Source organism: Bos grunniens, chromosome 7 (assembly GCF_055505025.1).
Source record: "Bos grunniens cultivar Pamir isolate PY7600 chromosome 7, Bosgru_T2T1.0, whole genome shotgun sequence".
In the NCBI taxonomy this organism is placed as follows: domain Eukaryota; kingdom Metazoa; phylum Chordata; class Mammalia; order Artiodactyla; family Bovidae; genus Bos; species Bos grunniens.
This window is the reverse complement of record NC_141171.1, coordinates 81,633,726-81,650,459: the sequence shown is the minus strand read 5'-3', so window position 1 is coordinate 81,650,459 and position 16,734 is coordinate 81,633,726. Positions and strand designations below refer to the sequence as shown.

Below are 16,734 nucleotides of genomic sequence, written 5' to 3'. Positions count from 1 at the left end.
ATTTTAATCCCTTGTTCATGTTCATTGTTAATTTTATGAAACATGGGCCTGTGTGTTTGTAAGCAGTATAATTATTTTTCCCAACCAGTTCTGTTTTGCTTTTATTGCTCTTGAATAGGAAGAAAAAAAGAAATTGTGATTTTTTAAATTTTCAAAATGACCAACCTGTCTTGGTAATTACAAAGGAAAACCAGAGGATATTTTAAGAAAATATATTTATTTGGCAGGTGTGACCTAATGGTTAGGGTATTGGCCTGGGGTTGGATAATAAAATTATCTTGAAAAAGTGAATTTCACTTATAAAAATAGTTATTTTATTCCTTAATGATTAAATTGGTATTAAAAAAATCTTTTATTTTTCATGGGAAAGTTGTGAAAAGTGTTATAATTATTTCAATCAAATGTTTAAGTCATTCTTAAGACAATTAAGAATGACAGTTTTAATTTTTTTATTGTCATTTCAGAAAAATCTTAGCATTTCTGAATGATGGCTAGGTTATACCTATTACTACAAGAAGAGACTTCTCTGAATTTAAATCTTTCAAATAAATGTTTGTCCTAAAGAAGAAAACACATATTGTGTAAGGAATATTTGCCTTCTGTTTCTGGAATTGTGCTCTCTCATTTGACATTATATGATTTTCTTAATGTTTCTATAATTACTTTTTTAGTGTATTTTGGGATCTCTACTGTGCAGCTCCAGAAAGACGGGAAACATGTGAACATTCAAGTGAAGCAAAAGCCTTCCATGATTACGTAAGTTTCTATACAGTTTTACTAAGCTATATTGTCAGTTTTGTTTTTAACCACTGTTCTTGAAAAATATATTGGACCGTCCATTTTTTTCCTTTGGTACTTAAGGAATTACTGTTTTTTCCTTGGGAAATAGGCTTATCATTTTAAAAGTGAAACACAAATGGATGTGTAAGTCTTGTTGAAGAAGCTTAGGGCAAGAGAGTAGTCCTAACTTTAAGCTATTAGAGGTGTTTCTTACCTTTAAGTGTGCTTGATTTGTGTAATTGCCTATATATAAAAATTAAGTAATTATTCCACAAAAAAGTCATCATAAGAATGTTATAAAAGTTCTTCTTCTGCATTTCCATTAAAAAATATATAGAAGTATTACATTATTCTTTTTACAACTTTGAGTTACATTATTATAAGGCTAAATATCCACTCACTGAATTCAGTTCCATAAGTAAATTTAATGTGAATTAAAGGAAATACAAGATAAGAGAGCAAAAATGTCTGGACAAAAAATGAAAATATGAACTTTTTGTTAAGTTCTTCAGGGCCGTGGACTATCTGTGACAAGGTGATGGATGTATATTGAGTGTTTTTTAAGAAGAATTATAAATGTGATTTTAGAGAATTGATGGCACAAGGAAGCAGAATTGTAAAAGAAAGGTGGAAGGCAGGGGGAGTAGGTTTTCTTCAGGGAAAAGTGGCATTTAATAATGGCAAGACTGTTTTGTTTTTAAAATTTATTTGTTTGGCTGCACTGCACTGGGTCTCAGTTTCAGAACTACAGGACCCTCAGTCTTCACTGTGGTATGTGGGATCCCTTAGTTACATCATGCTAAATCTTAGTTGTGGCATGTGGGATCTAGTTTCATGACCAGGGATCAAACCTGGGGCTGCTGCAGTGGGAGCTTGAAATCTTAGCCTCTGGATCACCTGGGAAGTTTCAGTGAGACGGTGCTTTAAAGAGGCTAGGAAATGCAAAACTGACCATAAGACACACAGACTGAGTTTGGGATGGAGGAAAACCAGTTTCCTTGGTTTAGAGGAAGTGGAATTAGGCCTGGAGCCTGAGGAAATACTGATTTTAAGTACCTGAAAATTTACCAGAGAGATGCATGTTTAGTTGGTGAAAGGGTGGCATCATTCTGTGTAAATACCCTTTAAAACCAGAACCAGGCCTCAAAAAGGAAAAGGAACTTCTTCCAAAGGAAGTACTTCAGCCCTAGACTGGAGAGTGGAAATAGCCAGAATTATAACCCCAAACAGAGCACAAGGAAGAGTATGCAGACTTGAGTGAGAATCTTGGGCATCTGACAGGGACTGTGTAATACTTTAAATGTGTACTAAACTGATTAAAGCGAGACTGCCTGTGATTACTTCATCGGATATTGATTGTACTCATAAAGCTTGCTGTGTGCTAAACACTAGCTCTTGGGGACAAGGTGAGTAAAAGGGATGGTGCTGCATATAAAGAAAAAGCGCAGAAAAGGCAGGTAAGACAGGGCCCAGGACATGGCATTTATTTGAACAATCTGATTCTCCTTTTTCACCCTTGGGGTAATGGCTGTAAAGGAAAACAGAGACTCAACCATGAAGAGTGTGAAGATTCTGGCTAGAGTAAGATACTCATCTCATCTGTCTCTTACATCAAGAAAGACATGCCTAGATTTGGCCTGCCCTTAATGGCATAATTTTGACAACTAGATGGTGTTAGAGAGTACCAGTGTTCTGCTGTAAATGACATACAGTATTTATGGATCTACATCTTAAGAAATCAATTATATAAGCATTTTTTCAAAATCCCATCGTATAGAAAGATGCAACCGTCTATTCACCGTGGAGACCTTAAAAGGAGCACTGAACTAATTAGTATCTCCTTCTTGGAAGCATTAGATGAATCACCATTGTCATTGCCTTAGCCATTATCATCATAATCATTTTGCATTCATAAGGCATTTTTTCAATATTTCAGAGAGTACTCACACTTGTTAACTTTAGAAGCCCACTTAAATATTTCAAGGTTTTTGAAAACAAGCAATGACCAGAGGTAGGAGTGAAATTAGAGTAGATTTTATAGGAAGAATAACTCTTCCTCATTTAATTTGGTCCCAAGAAAATGTAGTTTAGAAAAAATTCAGCATTTGGATTTTGCAATTTGTTATCGGTTAGCACACATTTTATCAGGTGTTTCATAATTTTATCTTAAACATTAGTTTTAAGAGACTTGATTTCTTAGATGGAATTTTTATTATACCTTTGGTGGCTCAGAGGTTAAAGCATCTGCCTGGAATGTGGGAGACCTGGGTTTGATCCCTGGGTCAGGAAGATCCCCTGGAGAAAGAAATGGCAACCCATTCCAGTACTCTTGCCTGGAGAATCCCATGGAGGGAGGATCCTGGTAGGCTACAGTCCATGGAGTTGCAGAGTCGGACACGACTTCACTTTCACTTTCACTTTCACTTTCAAGTCAATTTACTTTAATGGTAATACATCTGTAATTAATGGTAATACATCTCAATTTTTTTAAATGGAGGTTGCTGTAAAGGTAGAGTTTGGCTTGTGTAATTTTATATTGCAATTGGATTTTTAGAAATGTTTGTTTCCTGTAGCACACTTTTATGGTAATTTTTGTGGGTGCGATTTCCTAAATTCTTAATAGTAGACAGTTTCTGAATTATCAACATGATTCATGTTTAAGGTGTAGATGAAGTTTGAAAGACTCAGGGAAAAAACAGGAACAGGAACAAACAGATTTTGGTAAAATTCTGTCATGTTATATTGTTATATTAGAGTCCATTGGGAACCATTTTAGAATAGTGATTAATATATATACCCACTGAACTCAAGGTAGTTCTCAAAGAAACATTCTTAAAAATATTTTATTTATTAGCTGCGTTTTTAGAGTAAAAAAATACTTGTATGTGTAAATTCCTTTTTTTTTTTAACAGATTTTCAGATTTATTTTTTTTTCATACATGATATTATACATGTTTCAATGCTATTCTCCCAAATCTCCCCACCCTCTCCCTCTCCCACAGAGTCAATAAGACTGATCTATATATCGGTGTCTCTTTTGCTGTCTCGTACACAGGGTTATTGTTACCATCTTTCTAAATTCCATATATATGTGTTAGTATACTGTATTGGTGTTTTTCTTTCTGGCTTACTTCACTCTGTATAATAGGTTCCAGTTTTATCCATCTCATTCAAACTGATTCAAATGTATTCTTTTTAATGGCTGAGTAATACTCCATTGTGTATATGTACCACAGCTTTCTTATCCATTCAATAGCCAGGACATGGAAGCAACCTAGATGCCCATCAGAAGATGAATGGATATGTGTAAATTCTGATATGTTTTAAAAGTCCTGTTATTTTGTAGTCTTCATTTATCTATGAGATTGAATGGATAATGCAAGAATAAATTACTTTTTAAAAAGATATAGTGGAGGCATAATGTAAATTATGAATAATCCTTTTAATTAAAAAATAAGTTAAAATGTTAAAAGTGGTTATCTTTTGACATTGGGATTATGCGTGGTTTTAATTTTTATCTATATATTTCTGTATTTTCCAAGTATCTATAGTTAATTTTATATTCAAGAAAGTTACTGTAAAGTAGATCAAATTTCACCTTACAGTGAGTTCTAATCTTCTAAAATTAGAAAAAAAAAAACAGTAAATTTGAAGTGGTCATATGTTTTCATGTCACCATGTTATAGTCATAAGCATATGTAGTACTTCCCGTTAAGAACTTTTTTTTTTTGGTAAATACACATACTAAAAGAGAGATAGGTAAAGTGAATAGATGTTATTTTGAGCCATTCTATAATTCTAATAACTTTTTTGATAATAATTATCCCAGAAAATTTTTTTGACTTTTGGTTTTTAACTTTTTTTGATTTGTCTTCTAACCATTGCCTGTTTAAGAATACAGATTTTTGTCGTTGTATCATTTTATTTGCAAAATAATTATAGATGCAGTGTTAATTAATATCTCTTTATTTTAAAAAATTCACCCTGTTCATACTTACTGTGAGAAAAATAAAAAAAAGTGAGGAAGCATTTTAATGAGTAAAATTTTTATCTTCTTGCATTTATATTTTAAGATAACATTATTTACAATCTGTATGGAGTACCAACTGTAAAATAAGTATACCTTTAGAAATCAGCAGTTAATAGTGTGTAGGAATGTACTTTTGGATGACAAAGCTGTAAAAAACACAAGAAAATGATTACTGTATTTGTCAGGACAATGAGAGGTAGACAGGGGTTCTGATAGAAATGGGGCTTGTGGCCTGGGCTTCTGAGATGGCGGTGGTTACTTTATAATAACCATATGTTTGCTTTATAAAATTACATAGTGCCACAAATTTATTTTGTATGGCTTCTTATACTTTTTATTTTAAAGTAACAAGATTTTAGATCAGTTATAATAATTAACTTTAGAAAAAGAATGAGCACCGTCATTTCTAATGTGTTTCCAGGCATTGCTATAGTTCATCCTTGAGAACTGATGGAGAAAATGTAGGGATGGTTTCCACATAAACCTGTGTTTGTTTTTTCTCTTCTGTGACAGATTCTATGAAGTGTGTCACCTGTTGATTTTTCTAGAGGAGAGTACAGAATAAGATCAGAAATGTTGGAGGAAAATTTAGTAATTAAGAACTTATTTTGTAAGAAAAGAGAGATTTTAGGATGATTATTTTGGAGATATCTTGCTTGGCCTGTTAGCCTGTTATTTTTAACCTAAGTGAAAACCAGGTTTATCTAAATATAAAATTATTATTATGCACATACAATATTATCATTGAAAAGGAAACCATCATTTCAATGATTATAAGTAGTACCTGCTCTCTTATAAAGTTTATTGGACTAGATTTCCTTTTCTCCCCATTAGTATGTTTTTATTTCACTCTGAAATTTCAGGCAATGCTTTCATGTGGAGCTAATTAATGTTTACTGAATTTTTATTCCTGATACAGCTTAACATAGAATTGTTTTATTTAATAATTTATTTCTGCTTTCATTTATTTCCAAAATATTTAGCAAAAATGTCAATGTATGCCACTAAACTTTTAACTAAAAACATACACAGTGATTATAATTTTAGTTCTTTGGTATGGATAGAAAATTCCTTAATTGTCCTAAAGCAAAGATAGAGCCAAAATATATTATTGCTTTAGTAATGTGATGGTAATGACATTGCATTATTACAATGAACTCTGAGAGCACAGAAAATTAGACCCATTCTTTCCCTGGGTCTGTCAAATAATAGATGTCCAATAAATATCCACAGATTGAAGTAGTCTGTTAATTGGTAAACTGGAAATATTTCAAATCATTCAACTGTTTAGGTAAAGTGATAGGCTTGAGTTATAATTGTTGATAAAATGTGGCTGGTTTTTGTATTCTTACCTAAGAGAGTGTTTGTAACATCTGAAAAAAATTATGTTACAGGTTTGTAGAGATGGGGTAGTCTTTTTTAATGGTATAAAAACACCTACTATGTACATAAAATAGTAGGAGAAGAATATTTTGTATGTTAGCAAGTTTTTTTTTTTTTACAGATAATTACATATTATTTAGGAAAATACTTGTGTAGAAACTACTGTAGAGAGTTAGATGCATTCTTTGCCATGATCCTATAATATCCTCTGTGCATCTCCTGAATGTCCCTATATATTAGATTTTCGTAATAGGATGTTTACTCTAATAATTTGTAAACTTCCTCAGGGAATAGACTTTGTCTTATTTATCTTTTTCATTCTTTCTGTCCAGCAGGGTGCCTGACAGGAGATGTTCAAATCATGTTTTATGTTTATATAAATGAATGACTAAAATACTATCTAATAAGTATTTATCACTTCTTATTTTAATATAACTGAATACGTAGTTGCAAGGAGGTCATTTAGTGCTACTTTTACTCACTTTATATTTTGAAACAAATTGAGATAAAATGGCAGCTTGTAAAGAAATAAGTGAATCAGAGCAGGTAGCAGAGGCTTTATAATCTTGGGAGGCTTGGCTCTAGGGAATGTAGTGGTGAACAAAACACATATAGTTCCCACACTCATGGCAAAAGAGACCTTCTCTCAAGAAGTTTGAAGTATCAAATTTTAAAATATATGTAGAGATAGCATTATATTGCTAGACTCATCAAAATTTATAGATAGGTAAGAATATGGAGAGAAATAGATTAGAATATGGGGAATAAATACACATAACTTTTGATATATATTCAGTTTTGGCATATAGTAGAAATACTTAGTAAATGCTCAGATGGATGAATAGTCTCACTTTGGACCATAATTCTCCTAAACAGTACATGTAAAGTAGAGTTCTTGATAGACTAGGAACAAATGAAGTTATATTTTAAATCCATTAAGATAATAAAAACTGTCAAAACAGGGATTATATTTGTAGTTCTCTAGTATGAATAGGTGATTCCTTAATTGTCCTAAAACAAAGATCGAGCCAAAATATACTTGTTGGTCAGTACTGGTAGCTGTTCAGCTCAACGGGTAGGGACACACAGGTTCCACATCTGCAGAGACGGAAGGCTAACTGTACTGTGCCTTTTTTTTTTTTTAATTTATTTGTTTTATGTCAGGGACTTGATCATGGGCTGATTTGGTATCTGTCGGGATCTTGGAACCACTTCCCCACAGATACCAAAGGACCACTGTAATGAGATTCATTATTTGCTGTATTCTTTTTAAACATTTTTTAAAACTGTTTATATTGTGTTGGAGTATAGTTGATTAACAAACAATGTTGTAATGGTTTCCGGTGAACAGTGAAGGGACACATCCATACTTATAGATGTATCCATTTTCTCCAAACTCCCCTCCCATCCAGGCTGCCACATAACATTGAGCAGAGTTCTACGTGCTATATAGTAGGTCATTGTTGGCTATCCATTTTAAATATAGCCGTGTGTGCATATCCATCCCAAACTCCATAACTGTTCCTACACCCCCCGCATCCTCCCCCTGGCAACCATAAGTCCGTTCTCTTAAGTCTGTGAGCCTCTTTCTGTTTTGTAAGTTCATTTGTATCATTTCTTTATAGATCCCATATGTAAAGGGTGTCATATGATATTTTTCCTTCTCTGTCTGACTTAATTCACTCAGTATCACACTCTCTAGATCCATCCATGTTGCTGCAAATTTTTGCCTTATTCTTATCTGCCATACTGTTTCTGCTCTTGTTTTCATTTCCTGTAGGATTAAGTTTAATATCTCTTGCCGAATATAAGTGGTATAAACCAGCTTATATTCTTTATAGCACAACATAAGTTGATTATTTTGTTATGTTTTTGTGCAAGCTGTGTTGATTTGAAGAATCATATTCACCACTTTACCTGTGAGGTGTGTATGTGTTCTCAACTCGTCCTTGGGCATAGGATGGCTTCTGGGGGGTATCTTAAGTACTGCTAAGAGCTATCAGATGTTCTCCCTGTTACTTTTGATCCTGAGATTTCCTGTAGGGCAATATGTTACTTCAGTCATTCAGTGGTAAATATGCCTAACAGAAGACAATCAGGGAAACTATAAACGCATTGGGGAAGAATTGTACTTTACCTAATCTCTTAGAATAATTTACTGCATTATATAGAGATACAGGGTGCTGGTGGCTCAGTTGGTAAAGAATCTGCCTGCAATGCAAGAGACCCAGGTTTGATTCCTGGGTCGGGGAGATCTTATAGAGAAGGAAATGGCAGCTCACTCCAGTATTCTTGCCTGGGACATCCTATGGACAGAGGAGCCTGGCAGGCTATAGTTCATAGGGTCACAAGAGTCGGAGATGACTTAGCGACTAAACCACCATATAGAATAAATTTCAAAAAAAGAAAAGTGAAGAAGTTAATATGGAAAAGAGGTAAAACAGCAGAGCAGATCTGACTTCATAGTTTGTTTCACTGTGAAAAATAATGTATTGTTTCATCTAAGTATGTTGTTTCATGGATTCATCTTAGGCCCTTTTCCTCCCACTGATGTGATTTTATTAAAGTCTAATTTCTGGTGAATATGGAAAAATAAAGATGGAAAGGCCTTAATTAACTGTTTTTGAGGCAGATGTTGCACTGCCTGTGATTATGTTGCCAATAGCGTCATAACATAAATGACAGAAATATGATACTCTTTCAAAAGTAGCATGCATATCAAACTTTCTATTAGAGATTTGAAACTCATAAATTTATTTTGGAGATTTTTGAAAAACTGGCTGATGTTGAAATAATGCTAGGGATGTTTAAGGAATGGTAAGAAGACCTGTTTGACCAGAGTAGAAAAATCAAACTCAAGATCAATGCTTCGCTAACAGATGGTAGCATTTTAAAACTCTCAGTCATCTTTTGCAGTGGTTTCAGGCTGAGTTCCCTGGACTTTGGGGTGCAGTGGAAGGACCATTGCAGGTGCCTAGGAGCAAGAGTGAGAGAATCCTGCCAGAAGGTCCTTGGCTTCCTCTGTGTTAACCAGAGGAGCTCAGTTTTCACCTATTCCTAGTTTCTTATATTTTCTCTTTCTTACTAAATGGAACTCCAGTTTAACTAGTTACTTATGCTATAAATGAATCTTCTTTTATTTTTATTGGTATATAGTTGATTTACAATGTTGTGTTCCTGCTGTATAGCAAAGTGAATCAGCTCTGTGTATACATGTATCACTTTTTTTTTTTTTAATATCCTTCCCATTCAGGTCACTACAGAGCACTGAGTAGAGTTTCCTGTTCTGTTCGGTGTTTTCTCATCACTTTTCTATTTTTTGCGTGGTATCAATAGTGTATATGTGTCAGTCCCAGTCTCCTGATTCTTCCTACTCCATCTATCTCCTTTCCCCTCTTCGTGTACATGTTTGTTCTCTATGTTTTTGTCTCTATTTCTACTTTGCAAATAAGATCTATACCATTTTTCTAGATTCTAAATATATGTTAATGTGCAATATTTGTTTTTCTCTTTCTGACTTACTCTGTATGACAGTCTCTAGGTCCATCCACATCTCTGCAAATGTTTTGCTCCTTTTTTTATGGCCAAGTAATGTTCCATTGAATATATGTACCATTTGTTCTTTATCCATTCCTCTGTTGATGGGCATTTAGGTTGCTTCCATGTCTTGGGCTTCCCCAGTGGCTCAGTGGTAAAGAAACCGCCTGTAATGCAGGAGACACGGTTTTGATCCCTGCGTTGGGAAGATTCCCTGGAGGAGAACATGGCAACCCACTCCAGTATTCTTGCCTGGAGAATCCCATGGATGGAGGAGCCTAGCAGGCTACAGTCAATAGGGTTGCAGAGTTGAACCTGACTGAGCATGTATGTCTTCCTGGCTATCGTCAGTAGTACCACAGTGAACATTGAGGTACATATGTCCTTTTGAATTATGGTTTCTTCTTGGTATGTGCTCAGTAGTGGGATTGCTGGGTCATACGGTAGATCTTTTTCAGGTTTTTAAGGAACCTGCATACTGTTCTCCACAGTGGCTATATCAATTTACTTTCCCACCAGCATATAAGAGGATTCCCTTTTCTCCACACCCTCTCTAGAATTTATGGTTTGTAGAGATTTTTGGTGATGGCCATTCTGACTAGTATGAGGTGATACTTCATTGTAGTTTTGATTTGCATTTCTATAATAATTTGGAGAAGGAAATGGAAACCCACTCCAGTATTCTTGCCTGGAAAATCCTATGGACAGAGGAGGCTGGTGGGCTACAGTCCATGGGGATCTCAAGAGTCGGACATGATTTAGCGACTAACCCCATGATAATTTGCAATGTTGAACATCTTTTTGTGTGTTTGTTGGCCATCTGAATGTCTTCTTTGTATAAATGTCTGTTTAGGTATTCTGCCTACTTTTTGATTGGGTTGTTTGTTGTTTTAATATTGAGCTTTATGGGCTGTTTGTATATTTTGGAGATTAATCTGTTGTCAGTTGCTTTGTTTGCAAATGTTTTCTCCCATTCTGAAGCTTATCTTTTCACCTTTAAATGAATCTTCTTTTAATCACCTTTTTAAATAAAAAACTTTAAAAAAGGTTGAAAACTGCTTATTTGGCCTGACTTAGTTATTTTACTGTTTATCTGTTTACAATACATAAAAAACTTGGTACGTACCCAGAGACGACATCTTTCAGTTACGTCTGAATCTTTGTGACCCCATGGACTGCAGCACATCAGGCTTCCCTGTCAATCACCATCTCCTGGAGCTTGCTCAAACTCATGTCCATCAAGTTAGTGATGCCATCCAACCATCTCATACTCTGTCATCCCCTTCTTCTGCCTTCAATCTTTTCCAGCATCAGGGTCTTTAGAGACATAAAGGATATGGTATACCATTGTTTAAAAATGGAGTGAGGTTTCGCTGGGAAAACTCAGGTTTTCCAAATTTTCATTGAGTACTCTTTCAACCTTTCTGGATGAAAGTTTTGTTCTGTCTACTCAAGAGTCATTTTTTTAAAAGCATATTCAGAAAACAGTAAATTCTATTTTAGGACAGTTAATCTGAGGGCATGTGTAAGAGGAGCAGAAAAGGGGAAAGGGCTAATGGCAAAGACTGTGAGGAGGCTATCCTAATAATCTTGATGTCAGCTGAAAAGCCCTTGAATGAGGGTGGTAGCAAATGAAATGGAAAATTGAGAATGAAAATGAAGAATTAAAAAGTTGAGATTGTCTAGTTGTAAGCATTGAGGAAGAAAGAAATTTTAAAAATAATTTGTAAAATTATTTAAAAATAACATGACTAATTTACTGAGACTTGTGATACTGTTATCAGAAATCTGAAATTTGGAAGGAAGAAAGAAGGTTCAGTTATAAATGTGAGTTAAATTAACGAGGGAATAAGGGTAAAATAAGAATAGAGTCCTGGTGATAGAACTTTGGAAAGAAATACTTTTAGGGGGTGACAGAAAGGAAGAGGCTAGCATTAAGACAGAGGAAAAATACAATATGATGAGAGGTGAACACTTATCACACTAGCCAGTCAGGCTTAGATGGCTTGAGTGGTGTGTACTTTAAACCCAGTAAATTCACCAGATCTGTTCCCTGTTGCTGGATGTGTCCAATGTGAACTCTATCCTAGAGCAGCTAATACAATGTGTTGGTATTAAGGTACTATCTTGAGTTCCCAAGATATTCAAAAGTTGTTTATGGTTTTTGAAGCAAGACTCGAGACTCCTACTATGTCAAATGCCTGGATGATTTTTATAGGCTACAGTTTCATTTTAGAAAGCAGTCATGTATTGTGAAGGGGAGAAAGTAGATTCAAGTTTGGAGAAGAACTAGGTGGACTTAAATGCTCTATGGCTTCTTCCAGAAGGTTTTTAAACTTAGATTATCTAATAGGTAGGGAAACCCCAATATATTAGCCTGCCTTCGTTGTTTGCAGCTTTGCTTTAGTAAACCTGTGTTGACTTGCCTGTTAAATAAAGATCAGTAAAAATTCTCATACCTTAGGGAGGTAGGCATACATGAAGACAGTAGAAGTCCATTACATTCAATTTGGTGGTCTAGTGGCTTGTACTTAATTAGCACTCAGTTTCTGATGAAAGAATATGCTTTCTCCAGGCATGCTATTTCTTTTTTAGTACTTCTCTTTTTTTTGGCTGTGCTGGATCTTCGTTGCTTTGCACAGGCTTTCTCTAGTTGTGCCAAGTGGAGGCTACTCTTGTTGCCGCGTGTGGACTTCTCACTGCGGTGGCTTCTCTTGTTGGGGAGCAGGTTCTCTAGCTGTGTGGGCTTCAGTAGTTGCGGCACACAGGCTCTCGAGCACAGGCTCAGCGGCTGTGGCCTGGCTGTGGCCATGGGCTTAGTTGCTCTGCAGCATGTGGAATCCTGGATCAGGGATCCAGGATCAGGGATCAGACCCATGGCTCTTGCATTAGCAGGAGGACTCCTTATGCACTGCACCACTAGGGAACTCCTAGTATCTGTTTCTAAACTATGTGTCCCAACTTCCATGGAAACTTTGTATCGCTACTCCTACGTGATCGTGATCCGTTTGATATTTCTTCTTTCTTTCCTCTGATAATTACCCTGTTTGTCACCTTATCCCTCTTCCTGATTATCATCGTTTCTTTGTCAGCCGTAAGAGAGAGATGAAAAGAGAAAATGAAGAAAAATATTTCAGAGCTGAAATTATAATTTTTTATTATGGACAAAAGCTCAAATATATAAAGGGAATGGGGAAATGTCTTTAGATATCAAGAAAGAACTCCTTTATTGCTTACAATAGTATATCTTAATTTAATGTGTATTAGAAATTATGGGCATAACTTCCATATGAATTTTTCATCAACATGTAACCACATAACCCGACTAACTTCCTCTTTGCTCTAACCTGCAATATCCCCATGAAGAAACATTGGAAACTTGTTGTAAGTTAAATCTGGAGACCTGTTCCATCACAGGCCACCTGCCTGCATACTCTTCTGTCTTTTCCAGACCTTGAGTATAACATTTGACTTTTTCTTCCCATTTTCCTTTGTCAATTTTTTTCTCCCACAGTGCCTGCTCTCTTTTTTTATGTCTAGAATTTTGATTTTATTCACTACAGAGACATACAGGAAGTAACAAAACAGACACCGGGGAGTTTGCAGAGACTTTGGAATCTTAGCAAGATTTTGTTTGAAATATAAATGGAACTTACCTGGTTTTACCTCCAAGACCACATTCCTGATTATTTATTTATTTATTTATTTAAGGAGTTGTTGGAAAAGTGGAGTGGGTAGGGGTATTTTAAATCTCTTATTTGGGAATTATTCTCCTCTCTTGACTGAATGAGAGCTCATTCTTCAAGTTCAGAGCAAGGATTGAGCTGGCACCATTGCCTGGTTCTTTAGAACTTGTGGTATCCTTGGAAACCTCTTGCTTTCCAAGAGGTCTCTCTGAAAGGGCAGAATAAATAAGGATGCTACTTTCCTAGCTGACCCTCAAAGCTTCTCCTCCTGGGTCTTCTGCTGCCTTTTAATGCTAAATTTTCCATCATCTTGTCTACTTGCTGGGATTTTCAGGCTAATACTACCTTTGAGAGTAACTAAGCTTTTGTGTTCTTAATGCATGTTTAGGCTTGCCAATGAGATTTAACATCAGGCATTACTGTGAGGGAAGCTTTCTGCTTTTTGTTACTGTAGCTCCTTTCAGTCACTTGTATCCCATTTCTGTGTTTTCCCATGTCAAAGTTGTGCATCCAGTTGGATCATCTACAGAGTTCTTCTGTCTTATCTGAGAAATGTTCATTTCTAGAACAAAAATGATTGGTTCCCTTGCTCAGGGACCCACTTGCTCAGATCATCAGTTTTTCAGATACTATCTGAATAAACTCTCAGCCTCCTTTCTCAAATTTAAATTCTGTTGAACAGTGGTCAACTTTAACAGTTTCCATCAGAGGGAAAAGGTAGGCTTTCATCTTATAATATCCTTGCTTCTGCCTTTGCAAGTGCTCCTGTCATTCAGGATAAAAGTCACATTCTGCCTCTTTAGTGAGGACTTTTCCTAATTACTGTGACCTTAGTAAATTGTCCACTTTATCAATTTAAAATATGAGGTTGTCTTATTTTTTAAATTCCACATATAAGTGATATCATATAGTATTTGTCTTTCTCTGACTTATTTCACTTAATGTAATACCCTCCAGGTCCATCTGTGTTGTTGCAAATGACACAATCTCATTCTTTTTTATGGCTGAGTTGTATACCGTAACTTTCATAATATTGTATATCAACTACATTAAAAGATAAAATATAAGATTGTATATCAGTGCTCTAACCAATTTGTTTTTCACTTAGACAGTGTGACTAAAATATTTTGCCTTTCTTCTTTTTTAAAACAATTTTCATGGAGTTAAAGTAATAGCAAGATTGAATGGAAACAAAAAAATTATCTCAGTAGTTTTTTTTTAATAGTACAAAAACCAGAAGGATTGTTTCCCCTTAGTTTAGCAAGTTTAAGAAATGATAATTATATACAGTTTTCTGTAATTTAAATGTGTATGTAATTTTCATTGGGTATTAGTATCTGTCAGGAACAAACAGCACCCCATGTTTTCCTTATTCATATCAGAAAACTCAATTCAGTTCAGTTCAGTCGCTTAGTCGTGTCCGGCTCTTTGCGACCCCTTGGACTGCAGCACACCAGGCTTCCCTGTCCCATCACCAACTCCTGGAACTTGCTCAAACTCATGTCCATCGAGTTGGTGATGCCATCCATCTATCTCATCCTCTGTTGTCCCCTTCTCCTCCTGTCCTCAGTCTTTCCCAGCAGCAGGGTCTTTTTCAGTGAGTCAGTTCTTCATGTGAGGTGGCCAAAGTATTGGAGCTTCAGCTTCAGCATCAGTCCTTCCAATGAATATTCAGGACCAATTTCCTTTAGGATTGACTAGTTTTGTCTCCTTGCAGTCCAAGGGACTCTCAAGAGTCTTCTCCAACACCACAGTTCAGAAACATCAATTCTTCAATGCTCAGCTTTCTTTATGGTCCAACTCTCATATCCATAGCTTTCCATATAGGAAAAACCATGGCTTTGACTAGATGGACCTTTGTCAGCAAAGTAATGTCTCTGCTTTTTAATATGCTGTCTAGGTTGGTCGTAGCTTTTCTTCCAAGGCGCAAGGGTATTTTCATTTCATGGGTGCAATTACCATCTGCAGAGATTTTTGGAGCCCCCCAAAATAAAGTCTGTCACTGTTTCCATTGTTTTCCTGTCTATTTGCCATAAAGTGATGGAACCAGATGCCATTATCTTAATTTTCTGAATGTTGAGTTTTAAGCCACCTTTTTCACTCTCCTCTTTCACTTTCATCAAAAGGCTCTTTAGTTCTTCCCTTTCTGCCATAAGGGTGGTGTCATCTGTGTATCTGAGGTTATTGATATTTCTCCCGGCAGTCTAGCTTGTGCTTCATCCCAGCCCAGCATTTTGCATGATGTATTTGGCATATAAGTTAAATATGCAACCTTGACGTACTCCTTTCCTGATTTGGAACCAGTCTGTTGTTCCATGTCCAGTGCTAACTGTTGCTTCCTGACCTGCATACAGATTTCTCAGGAGGCAGGTCAGGTGGTCTGGTATTCCCATCTCTTGAAGAATTTTCCACAGTTGGTTGTGATCCACACAGTTCAAGGCTTTGGCATAGTCTAGACAAGCAATAAAGGGAGATGCTTAGAGAACTAGGGTTGATTAATTTAGATTAAACAAAACTCTAGGGATTTTTTTGGTTCAACTGTGATTTCTGTAAAACTTATTTTTACTAATAATGGGAGTTAATTAGAAATCAAAAAAGTGAATAATAGATCTTGTCCATAAATATTTGTAGAGAAAAAAGTGTGCGTGTTTTTTTCCCTTGAGTAAATATAAGTAGGTAGTTACTTAATTTGCTGTGTGGTGCTGCTCTCCCCATCTCTCTTTTGGAGAGAGTCAATGAATTGAATCAGAGTTAAATTCAGGATGGTAAACAGTAATTCAGTTTAGACTGTTTATTTCTGTAAATTTTATTTAAAAAGAAAGTTGTTTTTTTTTTTTTCAATGAATCATGCTGAGGATCGACTTTTAAAATAAAGTGTAAGAAATATAAAATTCTACTTAATAAAATTTTCCATGATTCAGCTCTATATAATGAACCAGAAAGGAAGAATGAGAAATAAGACCTTAATATTTAGGAAAGTTCTGAAAATCAGAGATTAATTTATATATTGGACAAGTGATCTAATGCCAACAAAAACTCTTCCATTTAAATATGTAGTTAAACATTGTTCAGATATATTAAAAAATAATTTAAATTATTGTCTCATGAGTTCTTGATGTCTCCTTACTTCATTTTAAGTGGAGGAAAAAATTCTCTTTAATCAAACTTTTCCAAAATATTAAAAGTAAATTTATATCATATTGAAATCTTGAAGGAATTGCCATGAGATTTCTCAAATAATATTTTCATTTTCCATGGAAAATAACATGTATCTTATAACACTTTACATGGTCAATGATGTCATTAAAAAATCTGATC

The 16,734-nt window shown here is 35.3% G+C and overlaps 1 protein-coding gene across 38 annotated transcripts in view; it reads left to right on the top strand.

Annotated features, from left to right (window-relative positions):
- The window catches only part of SSBP2 (single stranded DNA binding protein 2), a 311,630-nt gene that overhangs the window by 110,260 nt on the left and 184,636 nt on the right, over positions 1 to 16,734 (top strand). For all 38 annotated transcript variants that reach the window (XR_015168031.1, XR_015168030.1, XR_015168029.1 and 35 more), the window contains one exon: positions 672 to 756. Coding sequence is in view for 15 of the 38 variants with exons in the window: in XM_086412832.1 (XP_086268958.1) it covers positions 672 to 756 (85 nt within the window). In the remaining 23 variants the exon portion in view is untranslated. The remainder of the gene's footprint in view (positions 1 to 671; positions 757 to 16,734) is intronic.